Raw genomic sequence first — 21,214 nt, 5'->3', positions numbered from 1 at the left:
TTGGTTTGTTTTGACTCTCATATCAACACGCAATTCAACTCTCTTTGGCGCTCTCTCTCACAATATAAACAAAATTTATGCTCTCACTCTCATAGATTTTGACATTTCAGCTCAGCTGTTCAGTTTGTTTAGTTTTTCGTGTTGTTGCTTCGAGTTTTTTTTACCAATTTCGTAGAATTTGTGTTTTTGTGTATATTTTGTGTATTTTTAAAGAAAAGTAAAAGTGAAAACGTGAAAAATGGAGGGTCCCAAAGAATTGTCATTAAGTGAAATACGCAATTATATGCTGGAGAATGGCTGCAAAGTTACCAATCATGCCTTGGTCAAACATTTCAAACGTTTCCTAACACATCCGGACACCCAAAGTATGCGTCATGCGTAGAAAGATGGCATTTGTTGGCTGATTGTTTGTTTATCAAAACAATAACAACAACAAATGTCGTCATATGCTGATATACTTGTTGCATTCCATACCGCCTTTGGAAGGAAATTACATCTGACCCAATCTATGTTTCTTTTGTTTCCATTCATTTCCAGTTGAGGCCCGCAAGGAATTCAAAACCTATGTGAATATTTTGGCCACCATTAAAAATGAAAACAATCAGAAATATTTGATACTACGCAAGAAGTATCTTAACGAATGTCCATCGGAGGATGTTGCCCAAAGGGCAATTTCACAAGCGAGTGGTAGTGATTCGGTGCCCAGCAGTCCTGGTGGTATATCTGTAAACACTGACGATGCTACTGCATCACCATTTAGAAAACCTCCACCATATATACCACCACCAGAAGTAAATTCTCCCATTGCAATGTATGAAGGTACACCATTGGCGCCAATGGCACCAATACCACCTAGTACCGCCGATGGTGGTGATGATAATGTAGAAGGTGCTAAGGAGGACAATGATGAAACTCCAACTCAAGAGAAGAACGGTTGTATTGATGATAAATCCAAATCGAATGAAATTGTAGATAAAAGTGTATCACGTTCCAATTCAGTGGATGAAACGGGCAATAAAGAAAACATACCACGTTTCTCATTTTCTTCCGGTTCATCCGGTACTGATTCTACTGATGCTGGACCTGGCGATAAATCTTCTGGTCCCGACGTTGAAACCGAAAATCCAATTAGTGTTAAGGAGGCAACACGTAAATTTAATCGTATGGCCTCCGAGGAGGAGGCAAAAATTATTTCACCACCATCTAAAAAGAAACCCGAAAAGGTAAGTGAATTGAAAGGAAAATTAATTTGATTATTTGAGACGTGTTTTTTGTTTCTACAATAATATGGGTTAGAATGTATTTGAATCTTACTAGACATTTTTCATGGTAAGTATGACCTGATATTAATGTTCTTTATTGATTGGTTCATATGATTTTCTCGATGTAATACAGTAGAATATGAAATAGGAAAAGTTGCAGTAAATTCGACATACAAAATGAATTCTGTGCTAGACTATATTCTATGAGCTTCAATATGTTTTTATGCCCTTCGTCATGCTAGGGTGCTGGGTATTACTTATTTGTGCTTAGCTTTGAAACATGTATATTCATATAATTCTCTAGGTCTAACATCTATTGTATATACCCACAGTGGTGAAGGGTATCATATAGTCGGCTCGGTTCGAAGTTTTTTACTTTACGTACTGTTTTTTTTCTTGCGGAAACTAATTTCGATGAAGAAAGTACCGGTACTCTTAATTTTTGAATCGGATATTTACCTACTAAAACCGTTAATAAAACTTTCTAATGGTATGCATATAGAGTATTAAAACCGGTTTTATTTTATGAAATTTTAAACCAGAAGGGAATATGGCAAAAAAAAAACACATAACCATTTTCATGAAAATCGGCCAATATTTAGCGGTTCAAATAAAATCAGACTTTTGTGTGAAAAATGACAAAATTTGTATCCTGATGGACATAGACCTGATATATCCAGGAAGACTGATTGACCTTTAAATTGATGCCAATTATACTGTTTTATGTACTTGTATAAATTTTTAAAGGTGTCTATGTAATATGATATTGGTTACTATCTGACCAAATACTTAGAACGACTGTTTAGATGATGATCGGTCAATACTCCGACGGTCAAATCAACCAAAACCTAAACTGATTAAATTTGTATTTCATGGAGTAAATATTCACCTCGGGATAAAAAGATTTGGAAAATATGTCAGGGTAGAAATTGGATCTGTTGACCAAGAGGGTGCTAATATCGCAAAATATTTCCCAGGCTCAGAATATAAAACCGCAAAAAGATAGATTTTTCGTGGTAGTTGTGTAGGGTACCATATGGTCGGGACCGTCCGACTATACTTTTTTACCTCTTAAAAAAATTATGTTTTAGTAAATAATTCGGACTATAGCTATATTTCTTCAAAATAAAGATTTTTTACTGAAAGTATTAAAATATCGATTTATCGTCTTTGAAGACCCCACCTAAATAGTATGGGCAACATTTTTTGAACATTGCGAGGATGACAAATCAGATCTTGTTATAATTGGAGATTGGGTTTTCACATACTCATCAATGTCTTTCATCCCCAATAGGAATTTTTCACCCCCAAAATATTGTACCATTATTTATGTTTAAATTAAATAGCAAGTTAATTTCCAATTTTCATTACATTAAAGTTCATTTCACACAAAATAATGAACAACATTTTGTTTTTCAAGACATTTTGACCATGTATATACACATATATATTTATATAGTCTGGGGTTTTATACATCAGTTCGTGTAAATTGTCAAAAAGATGTCACGTAACAATTTCAAGTGGTTTGTGCTATTATTACCGCACATTTTCTTCATTTTTCAAATGAGCAGCAAACCTTCCAAAACTGAGGTTAATATGGCAAACGGTAGATTAGACTGTCTGACGATGAACAAATCTTTAAGGCAACAAATAGACCAGCAGTTTTTCTTTTTTGGTTACTGGTTTGGAATGACATTGTCATTATATTGTGGTAACACTATTGTTGTTGTTGTATTTTCTTGAATCTGATATGGAGCCAACCATGAAGTTGATACAAAATAATATTGTGTGTTAGTATTAAATAAATCCATTTATTTTATTAGCAGACAATAAAATAAACAGCCCAGAACTTGACGTGTTTTTTTGGAAAATAATAAACTACCTACTAGTGCATGTGAATTACAAGTAATGACATTATGATGTTGTTGTGGTGTTTTATTAACATTTTGGAGCTTTATAGAGATGCAGATTTAGATGGTAAAATGTATTTAGTGAAAATTTTTCATTTCGAAGATATTGTGGTGAATACAAAATCGAAAAAATCAATGTCGTACTTTTATACCCTCTGCCTTATGGCTATATATTTTGATTCGGTAAAGATGTGCCTCATCCAGGGACGTAAAATGAATTTTTTCACAGTAAATTTATGTTTGCAACAGCGTATTTTTTCATTTTGCACTACCGGGCCCCCCGAAATGAAATCCTGTGTACGTTGCTAGCCTCATCGAAATATAGTTTTTAGACCCCATATTAGTTTGGACCAAATCCGTTTCAGATAATTTGGAGTCGATTTACAAATGTCCGTTGGAGCACACGATAACTCTTAAAGGGAGAAACAGATTTCATCCAAACTTTGCTCATAGTAATATTTCTTTCAAACTTAAATCAAGTTCGAGCATAGGGTATATGGGTCCACTCCTTCTGGTACGTCCCCCACATAATTGTTAAAATCATGCAACGAATTTATTTTATTATATCATGCGAAAGGACATTCCGATTTGAACCAAATTTTTTACAACCTATTATATTTACTATGCCTAGATCAAGTCCGAAAATAGGACCCATTGGTCCTTTCCTTCTGATACCTCCCCCACAAAGGGTCAACAGTTTCAATATTAGGCGACTGGTATGTCCGTTTTCAACCAAACTTTGCACAACCTATTATCTTTACCAAGGCTACATCAAGTCCGAAAATGGGACTCAAATGGTTGACATTTTGCTTTTAATGAAAGGTGAATTATCTTTACCAAGCCTAGATGAATTCCGAACATGAGACCCATTGGTCCTCTTCTTCTGGTACCTCCACCACAAAGGATCAAATTTTTCAATATTTATAAATTCAATATTAGGCAAATGGAATGTCCGATTCGAACCAAACATTCCACAACTTATCATTACCAAGCCTAGATCAAATCCGAAGATGGGAGCCATCGACCCTCCCCTTCTGATATCTCCCCCACAAATGGTCAATATTTTATAAACTTGTAAATTTCATTTGAAGCCAATTGTATAGTCGATTTGATTAACATTAAATCCGAATCCACTATGATAAAAACATATATCTTATATAAAGCCAATATTAAAACCTGAGTGTGTAATTCCGATGACCTCAGCAAACCAATAGGTTGAGGGTGAATATCTGTCGGCAACACCGACTGACACTTTTTTACTTTCACTTACTTTTGAGCGTTCATTTATACGGGGTTTACAAGTGCAACTTTTGTAAGTAACTCTGGCGAGCTCTTAGGTGAGAGAGGTAAGAAAAGTGACAAGGGGGAAGAAATTAAAAAGAGCATCTTAAATAGCAGCAGCGTAGTTGCTTAAAAAGTTGCATGTGTAAACCCCGAGTTAGTTGCCAAAATGATTGCAATCGATGATAATCTAGATATATTTCGTCCGGTTTCGTAATTGGTACACCAAAGACCCTACGTCTTACCGATTCACACGAAATTTTGTACAGCTTTCCGCATTGAGTCAAGTTTGATGTTCAGATTTAGATATAGGTCATCTGATTGCATGCCAATAGTGCACCAGGTCCCTTTGATTGTTCGATAGATAGAAAACATTTCAGAGGTTACCTAATTAAACCCAATTTAATTTTTGTAAAGTAGTATTTAAATTGTTAAATATTTATATGTATATAGTTCCCATATAATTTTGTCCGATTTTAGACTAACCTTTGTAAACGTTATATGAATAATGTTTTGGGTTAAATTCCACCATTTGTCTTTACCAAAAATTCAGTCACTCTCGACATCCCTACTATAGATGTATACTACATATTTTTGCTAGTATAATGAACAAATTGTACATATGTATCGCAACACTATTACATATGTACACTCATTGGCAATACTAATTTACAAGTGCATTTTCGATGTCGCTTTGCAGCCTGTCTCCATATGTAGTAGTAATGATGGTCTATTTTTTATAGCGGACAGACTAATTTTCCTTTGAAACATGGAAATAGTATGGTCGGAGGGGGATAAGGGGATGTTTATTTTCTATTGCAGGGTGGTTGATCTTCTTGAAGAAATTTCGTTGATGATGCACAAGACACAAACGTCATCGTGTAGATAAATTCATAGACCATAAAATATTTACATGTTGTTAATGTTAATGCTGATGTTGCCGTAGTTGTTCTTGTTTTTCATGTTGTCGTTATAGTTGTTGTCGTTGTTACGGCTGTTAATGTTGTTGTTCTATTGCTTCTAATGGAAATTGTGATGTGATGTTGTCTGGTTGGACGGTTGGTTGTTTAGCTGCTTCTTCGTTCGTTTTGCTTGAGATAGGAAGTTGTTTTTGAGTTATTTTTTTGTGGTTGTTTTAATTCTCCTGGAAACATTTTCTTTTTGGGCGTTTGGCCCAATTCATAAGCTTGCGGAGACGTCGTTCGTCACAGTGTTTGATGCCGTTGCTTGTAATGTTGTTGTCAATGCTGTTAGTGTTGTGCTTAAAATTTTCTGCGATTTTGAAAAACAAACTATTTTTATTGCACATCAAAGACGATTGTCAAATGTGCAGTGCAGTTTCTAAATACGAGGACTATATATGCATATATCTGTCCATATTCTGGCCCATGGTTTTCTTCAAATGGTTTATAACAATGTGTAACATGATTTTGAGGGAGTGAAAAATCGATTATGGAGACCCAAGCCTTTGGCGGGTACACTGAAAATTCACCATAGGTCAAGTTTTTTTAGTTTGCTATTTTCTTCAAAGACCAGGCGTAGATTTATTATTTTTAAGACCATTCGTGGATTTTTAAAAAACATTTTCTTTTCAAAGACCAACACACGCGTGGATTTATTAAAAATATTTTTTTCAAGACCAACACAGTCGTGGATTTTTTAATAATTTTTTTGTAAAGACCAACACAGGCGTGGGATTTTTTAAAGAATATTTTTTCAAAGCCCATCTAAGGCGTGGATTTTTTAAAGAATATTTTTTCAAAGCCCATCTAAGGCGTGGATTTTGTGAAGAATATTTTTTCAAAGCCCATCTAAGGCGTGATTTTTTTAAAGAATATTTTTTCAAAGCCCATCTAAGGTGTGATTTTTTTAAAGAATATTTTTTCAAAGCCCATCTAAGGCGTGATTTTTTTAAAGAATATTTTTTCAAAGCCCATCTAAGGCGTGATTTTTTAAAGAATATTTTTTCAAAGCCCATCTAAGGCGTGGAGTTTTCAAAGATTGTTTTTCAAAGTCCATCTAAGGCGTGGATTTTTTAAAGAACATTTTTTCAAAGCCCATCTAAGGCGTGATTTTTTTAAAGAATATTTTTTCAAAGCCCATCTAAGGCGTGATTTTTTTAAAGAATATTTTTTCAAAGCCCATCTAAGGCGTGAAGTTTCCAAAGATTGTTTTTCAAAGCCCATCTAAGGCGTGGATTTTTTAAAGAACATTTTTTCAAAGCCCATCTAAGGCGTGGATTTTTTAAAGAACATTTTTTCAAAGCCCATCTAAGGCGTGGATTTTTTAAAGAACATTTTTTCAAAGAGAATAATCTAAAAAATACACCTTACCCAAATCTTTCAGAAAGAACCAACCTTTTCAGAAAAACAAAAACAACAAATTATGTTCATTGAAATTCAATGTAAACATTGTCGTCAAACAACATCCGCTGTAATTATGGCACATTAAATACAAATTAAGAATATTAAGAAACTTGACAAAAACAACAGCAGCAGCATGGATGTGAACAACTAAAAACAACTTCAACAACAAACATTAGCATTAGCAAAAACAAACCAAATTATTCTACGACAAACCAACTAAGTGGCCTAGGTAGACATCGGTAGGTACATCGGTGGTACATCATGTTAAACAGCTAAAAACACAAATTAACAATTTACCTTGATGTCGACTCCCGTCACTAAAGTATCGCCCCAATATTATTGGATGCACAAAACTACCAAAGCAGGGAAGCGCGGAAAAGTACCGCTAAGCCAATAAACAAATTTACTATTTTTACATGGTAAAAGTGCGAAAATAATGTACTTTACAACAAATGCATTTTTTTTATTTTTGTATTTTTCTCTATTTTGTTGTCGTTCCACTTTTTTTGGTTTTCTTGAACAACAGCTCTGGATTGGTAACAACAACAAAAAATGGTGTTATAAGTTGTATTTGCAGTTGTTGTCGTTGTCTGTAATTGTCAACGCTTGGTTGACAATCTGAAACAACACTATCCAATGACAGCAGCAGCAACAACGAACAACAACTACCATACAACATTGGCACAAACAACAAATCCTAAATGGAGTATGTTTATCAGCCAACCATTGAATCTGTTATAAAAAATGGGATATCAACTCCATTTTATGCTGAGCTGCTGGCAAAAAAGCAATGGATAATTAACAAAAACAAAATATTTAGAACTGGTTTACTTCTTAAAATTATTTGAAGAACACACAGACCTTAAGGCTTGGATTTTTTTAAAGACTTTTTTGGAGCTCTTAAAGGTCTTAGGGCGTGGATTTGTTTAAGATTTTTTAGGAATAATTCAAGGCCTTCTTAGGGCGTGGATTTTTTAAAGAAATTTTTAGGAATAATTCAAGGCCTTAGGGCGTGGATTTTTTAAAGAAATTTTTAGGAATAATTCAAAGCCTTAGGGCGTGGATTTTTTAAACAAATTTTTAGGAATAATTCAAGGCTTTAGGGCTAAATTTTTTAAAGAAATTTTTAGGAATAATTCAAGGCCTTAGGGCGTGCATTTTTTAAAGAAATTTTTAGGAATAATTCAAAGCCTTAGGGCGTGGATTTTTTAAACAAATTTTTAGGAATAATTCAAGGCTTTAGGGCTAAATTTTTTAAAGAAATTTTTAGGAATAATTCAAGGCCTTAGGGCGTGGATTTTTTAATGAAATTTTTAGGAATAATTCAAAGCCTTAGGGCTGAATTTTTTAAAGAAATTTTTAGGAATAATTCAAGGCCTTAGGGCGTGCATTTTTTAATGAAATTTTTAGGAATAATTCAAGGCCTTAGGGCTGAATTTTTTAAAGAAGTTTTTAGGAATAATTCAAGGCCTTAGGGCGTGCATTTTTTAAAGAAATTTTTAGGAATAATTCAAGGTTTTAGGGCGTGGATTTTTTAAAGAAATTTTTAGGAATAATTCAAGGCCTTAGGGCGTGGATTTTTTAAACAAATTTTTAGGAATAATTCAAGGCTTTAGGGCTAAATTTTTTAAAGAAATTTTTAGGAATAATTCAAGGCCTTAGGGCGTGGATTTTTTAATGAAATTTTTAGGAATAATTCAAGGCCTTAGGGCTGAATTTTTTAAAGAAATTTTTAGGAATAATTCAAGGCCTTAGGGCGTGCATTTTTTAATGAAATTTTTAGGAATAATTCAAGGCCTTAGGGCTGAATTTTTTAAAGAAGTTTTTAGGAATAATTCAAGGCCTTAGGGCGTGCATTTTTTAAAGAAATTTTTAGGAATAATTCAAGGCCTTAGGGCGTGCATTTTTTAATGAAATTTTTAGGAATAATTCAAGGCCTTAGGGCTGAATTTTTTAAAGAAGTTTTTAGGAATAATTCAAGGCCTTAGGGCTGCATTTTTTAAAGAATTTTTTAGGAATAATTCAAGGCCTTAGGTCGTAAAGAAGTGTTTAGAAATATTTCAAATTATCAATATGGGCCAATAAAACGATACCCTCATTGGCAGTAAATCTCTACCAAAAGTTATATCGGTCCACTTTTTAGGACAGACTCCTAAACGGTACGGTATTTTGGGGAGTTTGAGCACGTTTTGTTTGCTACATAGAGCTCTACAAATTGGTTATAATTTATATAGGTATGAAATCGGCAAATCGAACATTGGTCACCTTTTTAAGTTTGCCCCCATATAACGATATCCCCACTATTCGGTATTATGGGGATTATGAGGTCTACTCAATGAGTGCGGACCAGAATTTATTAACATAAGTCCACATTTAAGGATATATAATGGTACCCCCATAATCCTGTATTTTCGGGATTATGGAGGAGTTTTTAACCGATATTATATTATTCAATATAGATCCGTGTTTTGACATAGTCCCCACGAAAATGCCCCGAAGAATTAAAATTGGGTATTTTAATGCTTCGTTGCCCATTTTTCATCTGAAGTGTATGTAATTTGAAACTCCCCACATGAAAATGTCGGCCATGGACATATTTTATATATATTTATTTAGATATTCTGCAAAAAACACATGCAGAATATCTAAATATAGATTCATGTTTTGACATAGCCCTCAGATAAAAGCACCAAGCCCCTTTTTATACTCTTAGCCTCTTGGATATTCGTAAAATGTGCCTCACCGAAATGTCGGGCTTAGAACCAAATAAATTTCATACAATTTTGCGAAGGCAGTAATCATTTTCATACAAACTTTGCACATTGTAATGTGTTGGTGAACGGGGCGTCAGATTTTAACCGAACTTTGTACAAATACTCTAACCAAGCTTTACATCAGCTCCCTCCTTTTTAATACCTTCCCCACAAAAATTAACATTTCGAAAATATGTAAATCTCGCATAAATCGAAGGGAATGACAATTTTTTCCAAAGTTGGCACATTGTAATATGTTTACCTTAAGATGAGGTCAACTAGTAAAACTATCGGATATATAGTTCCATCATCTCTGGTACCTCCCCCACAAAAGCCAGGATTTGTGTATACTACATACGCTATGCAAAAAAAATTACGAGCGCCGTCTATATTATCATTACAAAAGTGAAAAGAACTCTTACTATAAACTATTTCACAAATAAATCCTAGACATTTTCACTAATTAATCAAAATGTTTATTTTTCTTTGACTTCTCTCATTCCCGTCATTTGCATTTGGTGTACCGGTAATTCTTGCCATTTGTCGTTGGTTCGGTTTGTCTTGTACGACGGTTGTTGATGACATTAGATGCACCACTGGCTGTTTGTTTGGATATTTTGTGATGATTTACATTGTGGCATGGCAAAAAAGTGAAGAATAACCTCTTTTGTATATTGTCTTCTTGATTTGCATTTCTTGTGTGGATTATTTGTTCGGCTAACAACTCTCTCAGACAATAGACCGTAATATTCATTTTTTTATTTTACATTTCCATAAGAAAAAGAAGAACTTCACTTCAATTTCCTCGACGTGTCATCATTATGACTGTCGAATAATGACGAGACTGTCACTGGTGGTTGCAACTTTGACGTTGAGTTTCATTTTCACCGTCTGTCTTTTGTTTTCTCTTAATGATATGCTCTACCGGTAGAATTGAGGAAACTGATGCCAAGAAGACAATAGACACCCGCAATATTATTGCTGACAATTTCATTGTGGTCGATTCTTAACAGTCAACATTGACGCTGGTTTATTCTTTGAGTTTTCCTATGGCAGAGGTGTATTATAATTACACAATGTCTATTAATAAAGAGGAGACATAATAGTACTCTACATGTATGATACCTTGAAAAATATTTTAAATAAATCGATCACTATCAGTATGGTTTCTATCCAAAAATCTTTGTAAAATTCTAAATTGATTTAGCAATTTCCGCATGTCTCTCGACAGAGCTCGAACAAACATTTTTAACAAAGAAACAAGTGAAAAGGCGTTAAGTTCGGCCGGGCCGAACTTTTGATACCCTCCACCATAGATATACTAACAGGTACTTGAAATGAAAATATAGGGAAAATACCAAAAAGTGGACCTGTACCGACATTTCTACAAACCGATTATGTAAACCATAATATAAATTTCAAAAATTTTTAATGGATCGTCGAAATATATTTGTTTTAGACCCCATCTTTCTTTGGACAAAATCCGTTTCAGAAAATTATATTTTCATCCATCTTACTTACCCCAAAAAGTGGGCGAATACCAATAATTTTTGGTGGAGAGATTTGTTACTATATACGACTACAAAACAAATTGCAAATTCTATGCGCTCATAAAATTAGGAGGTACCATTATATGGGGGCTACCAGAAAAAGTGGACCTATATTTATAATTTTTTGTGGGGACAGTTAGTACCCAGTAGGAACCCAATGTACCAAATTTCAGTGAATTCGATTGAAAAACGCGCTCAAGAACCCAAAAATACCGAAAATCGGGGGTACCCATATATAGGGGCTATCCGAAAAAAATGACCTATATTTATAATTTTTTGTGGAGAGATTTGGTACCTATTAAGAACTCAAAATACTTAATTAGAGCCAATGCGGTGGAAAAGTACGATCAAAACCGTCAAAATACTGAAAATTAGGAGGTACCGTTATATGGGGGCTATCAAAAAAGTTGACCTATATTTATAATTTTTAGTGGAGACATTAAGTATCCAATAAGAAGAAAATGCACAAAATTTCAGCGTATTCGGACGAAAAACGCGCTCAAGAACCCCAATATACCGAAAATTGGGAGTTACTGTTATATGGGAGCTATGCCTAAACGTGGACCGATATATCCCATCTTCGAACTTGACCTGCCTGCAGACAAAAGACAAACTTGTGCAAAATTTCAGCACCCTATCTCAATTCCTTCGGAAGACAGCGTGATTACAACAGACGGACGGACGGACAGACGGACGGACTTGGCTAGATCGTCTTAGAATTTTACCCTGATCAAGAATATATATACTTTATAGGGTCGTAAATGAATATTTCGACGAGTTACAAACGGAATGACAAAATTAATATAACCTCCATACTATAGTGGAGGGTATAAAAATTGTTAGTGGGTGTTACCGACAGATACATAATCTCATACCATATCGTATACTCCATTCCAATATTCTCCATACACAAAAATGATCGTCCACATCAGCCAAAAGGACGGACATTGGTAAATCGACTCCAAATAGTTTGAAACAAAGTTGGTCCAAAGAAAATTACCTTTGGAACTATATACCTTAATAAAATTGTTTAAATCTTAACGCCAACCTCTTCTACAATCCTCGATTTTCCAATCACGAAGAAGACTGCGTTGGACGCGCAATGCGCATTGCCCATAGTCTTGAAGATCTGTCTAAGCCCATCACAAGTAGAGTTCCATCTTCTTTCCCCTCCCTGTGAAAAACTTGCCATTTATTTACCAGAAATCTCCTGTTTTATAGACCAAAGACTTCGAGTGGGCGTTCCGTTGTGAACTCGCTGCCTCAACCTCTAACGAAAGCCGTTGCCTTTTGTATTATGGAAGGTCCCGTTTCCTCACTAGCTTAAGTTTTATTGTCTCATTTATTGGGCCAAAATCCGCCATTTTTTCCACCTACTTATGGATTTCCTTTTTCAGTTTTTCAGACACACTGTTTTCGTTGATCACAGCATAGCAGAGCTCGTCTCTGTTGTGCCTCCTGGTAACATTTGCCTATTATGGCGGCTCCTTACCATTCGTTATCGCTGTTTTCATCTTTCCTGATTTCTGGTTAGTCACTTTGGAGTAGCCGGATTTGACAGCAGCGCTCATGTTATTGATATTAGAGCCGGGATTGTCACCTTAACCAATGGTTTTTGGCAATGTCCTTTGAATTCGAGTAGTCTATGACTCCTTCTGCTATCAGACAACGAGAAGCTCTTTTTCCTTTTTGGGGGGTTTGGCCTTCGTCATTCTTCCGGAGACCTAATCCTCTTCGTCTCTTCCGAGCAAGCGGAGGGAGCGTCAGGTTAATCCTTCTGATAAACCTGCCGGAATGGAGACAAAGGCGTCGGAGCAACAACTGAAGCGCAAACAAGTATGCAGCCGAATATAACGGAGTTATTCCATCGACCACCACCCATTAACAAGTGGAGATAATAGAAAAGTCCTTCGAATGATTGTTAATAATAATCTTATTCTTTACGGTTGCTTGAACTGCCAGAACTTAATTGGAATACGTTGTCATTTCAATTAACCATTTGAACGATATAAGCCACTGAACGAGTTCACTTTTAAAAGACTTTAAAGCGCCCCCATCTGTAAGAAATGTTTGCTCACCATCGTAGGATGACGACGGGCGTTACTCGCGGGCAGATCAACGACACCTGCCGGTACTGAGTTATTTTGGCTCTGCACCTTAACTTTATCTATCTTCTTGCTTTTCGTTCTATGTTTTTTTAGGGGAACACCTTCCACAATAAGGGTAATATGTTAGTGTGATCATCCATCCGTGATATCCGCGTGATGAGCGACATTTTTTGTTTACGGTTCAATAAAATAAGGATGAAAAACCCACAAGAGAATACTTTTTTTTTTTCAAATTATAAGCATAAAAATGATCTTCCCATAGCCCCATAACAAAGTCTAATGGTGTAAAATCGCATGATTTTCGTGGTATTAGGTTGGGGAAAAATAAATCTATTATTTTTATATGAACTATAGGACTTTATTACCATGCTTCGAAATGTCCGATTTGATATGCAGCATTTTGTTGAATGATTTGTTGCCATTTTAAGGTAACTTCATCAAGCCTCTCTCATAGAAGTCCTGCTCTCTATTTGCAAAAAACTCTAGTAGTCGATTTTCCTCCCTAGATACACATTTTTTATCATTAAAGAAATTTTGCAATGCAAGAAAAATATGATAATCGCTTGGTGCCAAGTCTGGATTATATGGCGGATGCATTAAAATTTCTCAACCATGCTCCCGAAGTTTCTGGCGAGTCACTGTAGATGTATGTGGCCTAGCGTTGGTGAAACACGACACCTCTCCTGTTGGCCAATTCTGGCCGTTTCTGATCAATTGTAAATGGCTTAAAACAATTTGATGGTCGATTTTTGCTCCTGGACGATTTTACGACTGCTAACATGCCGGTCAACTTCGCTCATCTTTTCGATTTTATTGACATTTTCGACGACCCGCCTATCTGTACGAGGTGCATCTTTAACATCATATATTTCTGAACGCAATCTACGAAACCAAAATTGCCCATAATTGGCTGTTACAGTATCGGAACCATAAACACCATTCACAATTTTAGGCGCTTGGCTTGCATTTTCGCCTTTATCTGAAAAAGTCAATTTTTAACACTCTGTAACTCACAACAGAATGCACCAAATAAAAAACAGCAAAAATATTTTTTTTTACTGCGAAATATCACCCTTCCAACAAGCATAAATCTGAAATTGCTTGATCGATACTTTACGAGAAATTTATCAGTACAGCCATGTGCCGAAAAAATAATGCATTTCTTTTTCTCCAATCTAATATTTTGTAATAAAGCCATATTCGTTTAAAGAGGGCACCAAATACTTTTTCGAGATGTATTGACCTCTTTTCAATTACTTGGGGATTCTCAGAACCCAAGATACGACATTTTTGTTTATTGGCATATCCGTATTTCGACGATTAAATCAATCCTCTTAAATCACTATATGTGACTGTGTGCAGAATTAAAATTTTTGTAGTTGGTTTTGATAATATTTATGCATTGGGAGATAGTTATGTGATCTATTTTCGTCAATGTCAGACTTTCAACTGAAAAGACAAATATTTGGTTTAACAACTTAGATTGACAGATGTCGAATTCCAGTCCCATAGTTTTGAAACCACGAAATGGATAACCATGTAAAATTACATTGAAAGGTTGGGAAGGCGGTATATCTGTTAATACCCCATGATGTATAGATCGCTTTAAGTACACCACCTGAGTACTTATTTAGTTAATTTAGCACTCCTACATACCTACTACGCCTCTGATATTCAAAAAAGTTAACACAACTTTTCCCATTGTGGCCTAAATATGCTAATGGTCAAAATGGAAATTTATTTTCTTTGCTACCATCATACATATCAAAAGGTCTGTTTTTTTCTGCAGGCTGTAAAGCGAATAGGGAAATAAAACATACTCGTACATGCTGGTTTTAATTTATTTAATTACCTCTCGCAGTAAAGTGCCCGTTTCATTTTTGTTGAAGAGACGTTGATTTGATTCCCATAGAACTGGGCCTGCAGAAATTAAAAAAAAAAAAATACGTCTGAAAAGAAGACAACACCGACAATTTATGGCTTTAACTATTGACCCTCTAAACTAGAAACTGAATTAAAAGTCAGTAACATGTTGCAAAGAAAATGCGAAAAGAAAACAAAACAAGTTAAAAAGTTAAAATGAATGAACAACAAATTGCCACATGTTGCAAGTGATTGAGAGTAAGCGAATGCAACAGCAGCAAATGCAATTCGAAACAAAAATGGATACATTTGATGGATTTCATTAGGCAATAAAATTGTTTTTTTCTCCTCCACAAGTGGGATGGATGGATTATTGTTTGTCTTTTGGAGAATTGGTTCTATTAGAACTACGATACCAATGGCCGATACCATGATGTTGGTTTGCTGATGATAATGACAGGCAATCATTCCGTCACGTATGTTGAGTTACATTTTTCTGTGAAACAAAACCGTGCCGCTCGCCAGCTACCCCCACTGCTGCCAGCCTGCCTGCCCTGCTTAATGCATTTAAAGTAGAACATGTTACAGAAATTTGTCAAGCGTTACGAGAAAATCGTTTCAGATCAAAACAAAACAGAACAGAAGAGTAGTGGCAGTGACGGTGGTGTCGGTGGAACAGGAACAGATTGCATTAAAACCCCCCAACCAAAAACCAGAAGTCTGATAATGCCTATTTTTGAAAGATTGCTGCATGTGCTTCTCTCTATAGAGGTATGTGTGCGTACGTCTGTGTGTGTGTGTGAATGTTTACCCATTTAGCCACTTCGAATGTTGTCTGAATTGTCAAACAATTGTCAACCACTCAGAGCTGTCAATCAAATGTTACATGAGACACAGTAACAAATACATCACATCGACACCGACCGACACCGACAGAGACACACACATCTGAACACTGTCGGCTATATCAGAATCAGCATCGACATCAGGAAACACATCACACATCCAGAGGTATTTCTGGGTATATTAAATGAGAAATAAATCACATACTTTGCCAACAAATCGAAACAATGGCCACTTTGACAGTTGTTCTCACATTTATAGATATTTAATAATATAATCGTGGTGTCTATTTTAATATGTTTTTCGAGTTGCTTTTTTCTTTTCTGCTGAACATAGTTCTAAAAGGCTTTCGATCCGTTTTTCATTTATTTTCCGCACAGTGATTATCGTTTAATTTGTAATAAGGAGATACTAGCTAAGCTGTGGAAACTAATGCAAATGATCTGATCAAAAAGACCTATGATCTGATCAAAAAACAACCGTTAAAAAATGAGCCGTTTATTTAATAATCAATAAAAATAATGTTGCCTTCAAAGTAATCCCCATCAGTTATAATACACTTATGCCTGAGTTTTTTAAATATTCGAAGTACATTTGGAACGCATCTTTGGTACAGAAAACTGCTCCTGTTCCGTTTTTTCTTTTATTTCCTTTTATCGTAGCAAAACGCTTTCCTTTCATAGGAGTCTTCAGTTTTAAGGTCTAAAAAAATGAACCTATTATTTATTTATCAATATGTGTATTGTCCTCTTTAAATCAGATATTCCATTGAAAATATTCTTTATGGAATTTTTCTATGCTCTAAGATAACAAAATACACAAATTCATACTATCTAGTCAGAAAACTACGCTCAGATATTCAGTACACCGAATATGACCGGGACCTTAATTAGGGAGATTTCAAAATAATCTACAGTTAACAAAACTGGTATTTTATCCTTCGGAATCCCAAAATGCCTGTCAAGGATACAGTTCTTGCTTCAGAAGTTCTGTGGCAGCAGACAGTTGGAGACTAATCCAGAACCTGGATAAATCTGACAGATACAAGTAAAAAAAATCTCAGTCGTTATGTGGCCGACACAGATATATACCCTCCGGTTATGGTTTGTCGATGTCTACGAAACAACACACGATTTGTAATACGCTTTATATAAGGTATATGTTTCTTTCAAAGAGTTGACCATCTTTGTTGATGTTCCAAGTTCGCTATAGACCCCACTATTGCATTTAATGCGGGATTGGAAAAAAATTTGGATTTACAAACTTTGTATTAAACCAGACATTCCATTATCTTGATATTGGATTAACAATTTTTTTTATATGTCGACTGTTTGTGGGGAAGGTACGATAAGGAGTGGGGTCCCATATCGAAGCTTGATATATTTAATTTAAATATTTTGATATTGGATTAACAAATTTTCAAAATGTTGAGGAAAGTACCATATGTTATTTAAATAAATGAGCAAAGTTTCGATGAAAGGGGATATTTCGTTCGTTACTTAGCTGACTTATGACAGAACGGTTGTTCCATAAGCCGAGCATAAAAAAGATTTTCAAGCGTGTCGGTCTTGTGTGCATTTCATCCAATTTGAAAGACCAGTTTCCGTGATGTTGCCTTCTACTTGATTTTTCTATCGGATTCGTGGCCTTCCTCTTCTGCGTGAACCATCACTTGGCTCGCTTGTATATTCCTTTTGAGCTGGGACATTTTCATCCATTCTCACAAGATGACCTAGCCAAAGTAGTCGCTGCAGCTCAATCCGTCTGACGATGTCGATGTGCGAGAATAGATGGTATAGCTCATGGTTCATCGACGCAGATCGGCCCATAGATCTTCCGGAGAATTTTTCTCTCAAACACTCCAAGTGCTGCCTCATTTGCTTGCGCAAGTATCCATGATTCAGATCCATACAACAGCACGGGTAATATCAGCGTCTTGTAGAGTGTGAGTTTGGTCTGGCGAGAGGTGGCCATGCTTTTGAGTTGCTTACTTAAACCATATTAGCATCTGTTGGGCAACACTATTCTCCTCCGGATTTCAAAGCTGATGTTATTAGTTTTGTTTATGACGGTATATAAATTCGTTCACTACCTCGAACCTAGTTTTCAAGTTCCACAGTTGGCCCGAGTCTACTGAACGTCTTGCGCGTTGATAGCATCAACTTGGTCTTTTCACCATTTACTGCCAGTCCCCCTTTGGCATACTCACCTTGCCTGAATCCTCGTTCGGTATTGAAGGGCTCCGAGAGGTCCTTTCCTACTATAACTGTTGACATTGTACCAGTTAAAGTTATCCTGCATATCCGTATTAATTTTGCAGTAATGGCAAACGCAGACATGGCTTTAAACACCTCTGAACGGATAGGACTGTCGAACTGTCGGTTATAGTCGACGAATAGGTGGAATGTGTCGAAGTGTTTTTCGTGGGTTTTTTCCTGGATCTGGAGCAGAGTGAAAATCTGATCAATGGTGGATTAGCCAAGCCTAAAACCGCATTGTCCATTGGCTTCAGTCGTTCAGCATTTTTCAGCATTTTGGACACAATTTGTGTTTGAAAGAAATCTAATGATGTGCACAGTTTGGATCAAATCGGAAATTTTATTCGCCTAATATTACATTTATAAATATTGGAAATGTTGACACTTTGTGGGGGAGGTATCAAAGGTCCCATCTTCGGACTTGATAAAGATAATTGGTTGTGCAGAGTTTGGTTGAAATCGAATAGTCCGTTCGCCTGATACAAATATATAACTAATTTTCTGGAAATTTTTTGAGGTCAAGCGGACGGATATTCCCTATCATGGAACTTCATATAAGTTTGCAAGAAATATTACGATGTGCAATGTTTGGATGAAATCGGTTACTCCATTCGAGATTTGTCGTGCGCACCAGTCGGCCAGGCAGACAGACATATGTAAATCGACTCCACATTGTCTGAAACGGATTTGGTCCAAAGAAACATGGTGTCTAAAATCAATATTTCGATTAGGCACATTTTTGCCGTATCAAAGTGTATATACCCTCATTAGCCATAAGGCTGAGGGTATAAAAGGAAAAACTACATATACAACTGTGACAACATCAACCATATGGTGGTGGGTTAAACATTAGGCTCTTCACCGAATAGATTATCCTATTTTATATCAGAGGATCTATCGAGAAATCGCTTCGAGAATACATACTTAAAGTTTTGTTTTCTTTTGTTGCTTCCACCATAAAGAGGTATTTTTGAAGAGTTTTAGCTTTGATTTTGAATATTTGATTTGATATTGTATTTTTAAATCGAGAATGATTGGAAAACCTTGCATTCTCGATTTCAAAAAAATCTTTTTTTTAAATTATATTTTGTTTGAACCTATAGCTACTTAAGAATGTCTTGTTAAATTTTCAAGTGAAATTTGTAAAAACTCTCCAAGATGTTGTCGATTTATTGAGTTAGGATAATGTGACTGGAAGTGTGCCTTTCAAACATTAAACGCGTTTTTCTCGAAACAGTAATTTTACGAATGGAGGTTATAATAGCTTTAAAACCAATAATTCAATTGGTTACAAATGTTAATACGTTACTCTGTACATACATAACTATCGTATGAACTAGGACAAATAAAATCGGTCAAGATCTTCCTTATTTTTATACCCTCCACCATAGTATGGAGGGTATATTAGATTTGTTTTTCCGTTTGTAACGCATCGAAATAATCTTAAGGGTACCCCCAAAATTTCAGTATTTTGGGGTTCTTGAGCGCGTTTTTCAACCGAATTCGCTGAAATTTGGTAAAATGGGTTCTTTTAGGATACCATATTTCTCCACCAAAAATTATAAATATAGGTCCACTTTTTCTGGTAGCCCCCATATAACGGTACCTCCCAATTTTCAGTTCTTGGGGGGTTTTGACCGCATTTTTTCACCGAATTGGCTGTAGTTTAGTACTTTGAGTTCTTATTGGGGGTTCTTGAGCTCGTTTTTTAACCGAATTCACTGAAATTTGGTACTTTGAGCTCTTATTGCGAAGCAAATCTCTCCACTAAAAATTGTAAATATAGGTCAATTTTTTCGGGTAGCCCCCATATAAGGGTACCCTCCAATTTTCGGTATTTTGCGGTTCTTGAGCACGGTTTTCAACCGAATTCGCTGTAATATGGTATTTTGTAGTCGTATATGGTAACAAATCTCCTTACCAAAAATTATTAATATTCGCTCCCTTTTTGGGGTAGTCCCCATATAACCCCCTTTTTTATATTAAAATAGTTAACTGATTTATTCCGCGTTTTGAGTTTGGTTCTAAGACTCTGTTGTAATCATTTCATCATGCGGAGGAGATAAAAAATTAGAACATAACGTTCGATAATGAACTAAAGCCGCATTTAGGCCTATCCCCCGTGTGAAGTTTCCAGAAGAAGTGGACCGATATTTCCCATCTTCTTATTTCTTCCCCAACTAAGTTTGGAAGAAATAATAAGATGGGCAATGTTTGAATGAAATCTAAATTTCATGGGGTCTAGAACCTATATTTCGATGAGACACATTTTCACGGTGTTAAAGTGTATACACCATCATTACCAAATGGCTGAGGGTATAATTATCCATTAAAAATTTCTGAAATTTGTATTATAGTTAACATAATCCGTTTTTAGAAATGTCGGTATAGGTCCACTTTTTGGTATGTTCCCTATATTTTCATTCCTAGTACCAGTCAGTATATCTATGGTGGAGGGTATCCAAAGTTCGGCCCGGCCGAACTTAACGCTTTTTCACTTGTTTAACATGGTTTGTGGTATAAAAAAGAGAAAAAACAAATTTCATAGGTCCGCCATTTTGTTGATTTTTGTTGGATGAGCTCATACCAGAGCCAGACGTGCAATTAATCGAATCACGTTTGGTTCCCTTAAAGATGTTAGGTATATACACGAAATGATACTGAAACCACTGTTATATGTCTCTTTCTTCCCACATATATCTCTTTAATACACACTGTTTAATATTTTGACCAAACTCCTTAAATATGTCAATTGGTTGTTAAATCCTAAAACCTATAAAAGGAAACTATCTGCTAATTTGTTGTCCGCTCTAATTTGTATTTTAGAACCAAAAAACTCACCGCCCGTTAAGGATTTTGAATGATTATAAAATAGTTTGTGTCCAATGAAGAGCAGCATTCGCAATGTCAGATGACTCTGTATCTCTGTATTATTCGACACTCAAGCGTACACATCCGCCAACTGCCAACACTTTGTTGATATGTCCACACACTTAAAATGATGATAAGAAGTGACGTTT

At 35.5% G+C, this 21,214-nt stretch overlaps 1 protein-coding gene across 1 annotated transcript in view; it reads left to right on the top strand.

Annotated features, from left to right (window-relative positions):
- Positions 1-212: 212 nt before the first annotated feature.
- LOC133329274 (uncharacterized) overlaps positions 213-21,214 on the top strand; it is a gene marked incomplete at its 3' end in the record, with an annotated part of 42,671 nt that continues 21,669 nt past the window's right edge. The window contains exons 1-2 of the mRNA XM_061537764.1: positions 213-365; positions 538-1,223. Coding sequence (XP_061393748.1) covers positions 239-365; positions 538-1,223 — 813 coding nt within the window. The remainder of the gene's footprint in view (positions 366-537; positions 1,224-21,214) is intronic.

This window comes from Musca vetustissima, unplaced genomic scaffold (genome assembly GCF_032173495.1).
Source record: "Musca vetustissima isolate MV318-11 ecotype Yass unplaced genomic scaffold, APGP_CSIRO_Mvet_v1 utg11182, whole genome shotgun sequence".
Lineage (NCBI taxonomy): Eukaryota > Metazoa > Arthropoda > Insecta > Diptera > Muscidae > Musca > Musca vetustissima.
Note: the sequence above shows the minus strand (reverse complement) of the source record. Positions and strands in the feature narration are given on the sequence as shown.